This window comes from Adelges cooleyi, unplaced genomic scaffold (genome assembly GCF_023614345.1).
Source record: "Adelges cooleyi isolate 19-005CV unplaced genomic scaffold, UGA_ACOO_1.1 ACOO_flye_CR_arks_rails_tigmint_CR_PRNA_308, whole genome shotgun sequence".
In the NCBI taxonomy this organism is placed as follows: Eukaryota; Metazoa; Arthropoda; class Insecta; order Hemiptera; family Adelgidae; genus Adelges; species Adelges cooleyi.
This window is the reverse complement of record NW_026095979.1, coordinates 191,155-197,075: the sequence shown is the minus strand read 5'-3', so window position 1 is coordinate 197,075 and position 5,921 is coordinate 191,155. Positions and strand designations below refer to the sequence as shown.

The 5,921-nt window shown below is 27.6% G+C and overlaps 1 protein-coding gene across 1 annotated transcript in view; it reads right to left on the bottom strand.

The window, feature by feature from the left end:
* Positions 1-866: 866 nt before the first annotated feature.
* LOC126839803 (uncharacterized) overlaps positions 867-5,921 on the bottom strand; it is a 46,878-nt gene continuing 41,823 nt past the window's right edge. Inside the window, exons 13-16 of the mRNA XM_050575218.1 lie at positions 4,660-4,734; positions 3,386-3,421; positions 2,796-2,897; positions 867-1,147 (exon numbers count right to left, since the gene is read on the bottom strand). Of these exons, the coding sequence (XP_050431175.1) occupies positions 867-1,147; positions 2,796-2,897; positions 3,386-3,421; positions 4,660-4,734 (494 nt within the window). The remainder of the gene's footprint in view (positions 1,148-2,795; positions 2,898-3,385; positions 3,422-4,659; positions 4,735-5,921) is intronic.

Genomic DNA, 5,921 nt, shown 5'->3' with positions numbered 1-5,921 from the left:
TATATGTTAAATTCTAAATTACCAAACAACAACAAATCTAACTTATATATTATTAATATTTTTATCATTTTTTTCAATTTTAACAAGAAAATTTGTATAAAGAATTGCACAGTATAAACCAGCACAGTAAAAAAGTATTATACGTAAGTGAGTATTACCTAGTAGTAGTAGTAGTAAGTGATTAAGTAACGGAGGTCCATGTTTAAAGATAAATATACAAATATGAACACGATCATTGTACCTAATGGCAATTATGAGTTTAAAAATTAACTTTTAGTATTAGGGTGGACACTATTAGATTGATCGCCCGTCTATAAAAATGTATAGCTGATTATAACAAATTTACTTCCGTACTGCATATTACTTTTCTTTATTTCGTTGTCTGGTCGATTGAAATTAAAAATATTTTTTTTTGTCGAGCACCGCTCAAACGATGTTTTTTAGGACTTTTAATATAATCATTAAAACTAGATTAAACACAAAACAATCATATCTAAATATTTGACGAACCTTATTTCCCATTGGGCAATATGCAGTCTGATTAGAGCTTACCATCACCTCCCTCTTAGTTAACCAATCTAGGTCAAGAAGTCCACATTCGGTCAAAATAAAACCATAGATATGCAATACTAATAATAATAATAAAGTTAATAATAATAATAATTTTGCAGCAAATGTGTTTAAAATCGTGAGTTTTATTTAGAATTTATTTATTTCATTTTGCATTTGACATAAAGCTGATGATTATAAAGATAATAATGCTAATATTAATGATAATTAAACATCATAACACCATAATAAAAACAATAAATAAATCTATAAGATATAAAAAAAATTAAGGCATTGGGACAAAATTATATATTTATTTATTCAAGTGTAAACTCAAGTGGAATACTTAAATTCTCTTTTAGTAGTACAGTTAGTTTTTTCTTTACAATATGAATTGCGTTTACTTCTAGTTGATAATATATGCCTTCAAATGATCCGATTTTTACAATACTATTGAGAGGTATTGTAAATAGTACTTCACAAATATCATCTTTGTTTATAGGATACGTGTTTAAAGACATTTTTAGACTAACCCATATTCCAATCAAAACACAAATCTTTTTAACAGGATACTTCCGGCCACCCGATTTAAAGTCAGCTTAAAAATAAAAAAACAGTTGTTAAATATTGGCATATTTAACTTATTAGCCATCTTTTTTCCTTTTTGTGCAAGACACAATTGAAGGGTTCAGTGGATAAAGGTGTTAACTGACATTTTTGAAATTGTTCAGGAACGCCACTTTTGTAACTAAATATTACAAGAAAGCTATGGAACTTTTGTACATTCAATAGACGAAATAACTTATAAGAGGAAACATAGCGGTCTAGAGATCCTCTATACTATACTATAACACTATAACCCTTTTATTCATGCAATAAAATGCATTTTCGAAAAAAAATTTAGTTAACACCTTTATCTACTGACCCCTTTAATTACTAAACGTAATTAAAACAAGTTATACAATTATTTATATAATATGTATATTAGAAAAAGTCTCAGCTTCCTGAAAAAATATATGTTTTTAATTTTTAGTAACACAGTCATTAAAAATGAGTTTATAATTTATAAATTTGTTTTTATTTTTAGTTGCCAAAAATTTAACACTGCAATAGTCGTGTCATTTGGTGTAACACCGGTTGACACGCAGTATCTGTTGGATACACGATTAACTTTTTATAATTACCTGTAATTGACTTCAAGTATGGGAGTATATAAGTACACAAAACTTAAACAGCATATATATTAAATTAATCATTCGCAATTTAACATATTTACTTATAAAATTAGGTATTTGTACCTACATATCGTGTGGAACATTGAAATACGACGCGACTATTGGAATAAAATGACCTATTCTAATTTAAAAAATTACCTAATTTTACCTAACCTAACGAAATATTATTTGAGAATAAAATAAATGCAATTGGGAGGCATCACTGTATACAAACGACATAAATAATACATAAAAATAAAAAATCAGAAAAAGTTGACTTTTTAGATGATATATGATGCCCTAAACCTAAACCCCAAATGATGGACAAATTTATCGGCCAATTGTCATCTACCTTATACCTAGTCTGAGGAAAAGTCAAAAGTGTAAATTGATAACAGTGTGCGCGATTGTTTTATTACAAAAACAATAAGCCGTGTATCTATTAGATTTGGCGTGACTATTGCAGTGTTAAGAAATTTTTTTAGAAAGTTGAAAAATTTCTAACATGTTTAAAAGAACCAAAACACGAGGTTAAATTTCATGGATAAATCGAAAAAGCGACCAGAGTTATCAAAATAATTGTAATAATTATTATGAGTGAAAAAAAGAAAATTTCCCGTTTAAGATAATTGTAAGTAATCGATAATGATTTGGGGATATTGAAGTTATCAACAGAACGGAAGGTTAAGGAAGATTAATGGAGGGAACTAAGGTAAGGAAAATTAATTTAAAATGAATTATCCAAAAATATTTTTCGACCAGTAACTTTAACCAAATTATTCTAGATGTTAGAGATCTTGAAAAAATTATATATAAAGTTATATAAATATAATGTATGTTAATAAATATTATAAAAAACAAAAACTAAAGGGTCACAAAAAGAAAAAAAAATACAAATTTTTATTATAAACCAATAATAAAAAATATTGGTTGTGTTAGGTAGCCTATAAAATATTGAGTTATCCATATTGAATAACGCTGTAAAAAATGTATGTTGTTAAAAAATAATTAGCATTAAAACTCTATAATCACCTTCATAATCACTTAGTTTTTGGGTAAGTACATTTATTATAGCGTTTCCAGTAATATCTCTTCTCGCCTTTCCAAGTTCTTTCAATCGTGAAGTTTGAGAACCTGTATAAATGTATAAATGAATAACTCGTTTAAAAATATAATAATTATTAATATATTCGTATTAATTTTAAAATTTAATGTCCTAATAAGTACAAACAGACTGGGAAAGAACAAAACAATATATGGTAATTAGAATATAAGGAGCATTAATGGAGCCTAAAAGGGGTGAACAAATAAAATAGAGTACAGCGTTTGTCCGATGATCAACCAAGGTAAAGAAGCTATGTTATGAAAAGTGCGGACAGTGATGTAGTCGTGAGAGGATGAAGTATTTTTAGTAAAAAAGCGATGTAGGCCAAAGTGTATTCTGTATTCGCTCAATAATTGTGATCTAATCCCTTTTTTAAAATGGTGTTAAATTACTACTCCATTCTAAAACCCTTAAATGAAGCTTCTCCAACTTAAAGTCAATTGTTGTGTGTATAAAAAATAATATACAAAGCAAATTTTATCTTTTAAACAAGCCATAAGTTCTATTTACTACTAACTAGTAGCTGTGTATGTTTTTTTGTATTGGGGATCACCTGTAACAAAAAAACAAATTAATTATATAGTGAATCAAACCTTTTTGATATATTTATCCATAACAGTGATAAAAATGAGATTAATTTGAACAATTAATAAATGCAAAATATATTTTTAACATAAAACCCATGTCTTACAAGGGCGTTTTAGCTACCGCATTTAAGTGATCTCTAACTATAGAGAATGCGTAAATGGGTTATTAAAAAAGAAAAGATTTTCTTCAATAGAAAAACTCGTTGGAGTGGAATACTATGAAGAAAGTAATCGTACAGTAGCGAATTACGATTCCTTGAAAATGTTAAAAATGACATTTTCCAACATACAGTGATAGATCCTGGGGATGAACCAAATAAAGAAAAATATTTGGTTCAATATGTAGGAGGCAACAGTCCACCGATAAGGTAATACTACAAAATGTTAATGTCGTCTGCAAAAAAAAGGAACGTCTTACTTTTGCAAAATTCCCTTTAATGAGATTAAGAAAATATAGAGGACAACGGTGGTCCCCTTGGGGACGCCTGAGAAAATAGTAAAAGAAACCGAACTGTGCGCCTTAGTACCCTGTGAACTTTTGAAAATGAAAGATGTAATTTATGCGAGTGAGTTACTAATGCTATGATTCAAGTATAGAATTGTATCTGTCAAGTCACAAGTATTCTTAAACTTAAAACGTAATGACATCAAATCATTGTTAAGTTTATAATTGTATTTTGTGGTGAAATGTTAATAATTGATATACGCCATTTAAAATAGTACTTAAATATAATAGTCGTTCTATGTAATTAAATATCTCCAAGTAAATTATAATTTATTGTAATTACTTTATACAGAAATAATTTACTTTATGGTCAATATTATGCAAACAAAAGAAATATATAAAGTAAAATTTTTTCTATTAAAACAAGTAATAAGTTTTATTTACTACTAACGAATAACTTTGTAACAAAAAAACAATTCAATTATATAGTTAATCAAACCCGGTTTGTATTTTTTTTTTTTTTATAACAGTTTCAATTAATCAATGCTGAATAAAGTATAAATATAGATGCGCTATTGCCCCCCCCCCCCGACTTTCAAAGTTTAAATGTATGGGTAATATTGTAAAATAAAAAATTAAAGTATCACTAAAAAAACACCACAAATTATTATTAAAATTAAAAAAAAATGTATAATGTTATCCATAAATAATCATGCTGTAATAAAAAGTAACATCTTTAAAATTGTAATTTATACTTACATATTTTTTTAAAACTTTCAGTAAGACACATTTTTGCATTTCCGCTAAGTGTGGGGCATTTTAAAGTCTCTTTACCTTTATAAAATTATATATAAGCTTGTTAAAAATTCAATATTTAAAATTATAATTGTATTTATGTTTTATTTTAATATTAAAAGTCTTTATACGCATTTATTACACAAATAACGCATAAAAAGTACAATATATACAGAAAAATACGCAGTATAATAAGAAGTATAATACAAAGATAGAAAATATATAATATGCAACATTATACAAAACAAAAAATTACAATAAAAATAACTTGAGCTAAAAATAAGTATAAACAAGAAAAATTGACACTATGCAATTTGCTATGAATCGTATTCATTGGTAGCGTCCAAAATAAAATGTGATAGTAATAACACTATTTTGTTATTCACTTTATGTTTTGTGTTATCTCTCATATTAGTATATAACAAATCGGCGACTAAGAAAATTCTATATTTCACCTACAGAAGATACTGTCTACTCGTACTAAAATTAAATTAAAATTATTTACTTGTCTAATAAGTTCGGTGAATTTAACAAAAAAAAAACGAATGACTGATACCAATAGAAAAATTAAATTCTATCAAGTAATTGGAACCAATGGAATATTTGAACCTAAAATTGACATGGCCATATTCGAATCTTAGCACATACTTTTTTTTCTGACAAACGGAATTGTATACGTAGTTCAAAAGAAGCTTTATTGCTTTTATCAGTTAGTGAAAAAATTCATAAAATCGTATACAGCTTATGCGTTCCAAGCACATCATACTCGTATAATAAGATTTTATGCTACAATTATTGGTCTTTTAAATTATAACTATAAGTCAGTAGAGTCCTACATTTCTGCGAGACATGCGTTTTATCAAGCCAAAAAACGTAGAAATAAGACTGTTGCTGAATTGGGATGCCTTAGTCAAAAACCTTGCACCCAAATGCAATAACTTGTCAGAGTTGTCTACCATCGTCTGTGACATTTTTGTAGTGGGTATGGATCCAGAGAAAGTGCAAGCCCGACTACATGAAGAAGATGCTTGTAGAGTAAGCACAAAATTCATAAGCCTCTCTGAAATAGTTACTGCCAAAGAGTCTACTATAAAAGATAAAAATGATTAGGAGACGGAAGAAGTCGATCAGAGGCAATCGCGCAAAATCAAATCAGCTGATAGTCGGGCGAATTCCATGTTTTGGGATATGGGGTCGTATATATTGTCGATTCAAGGACTACAACT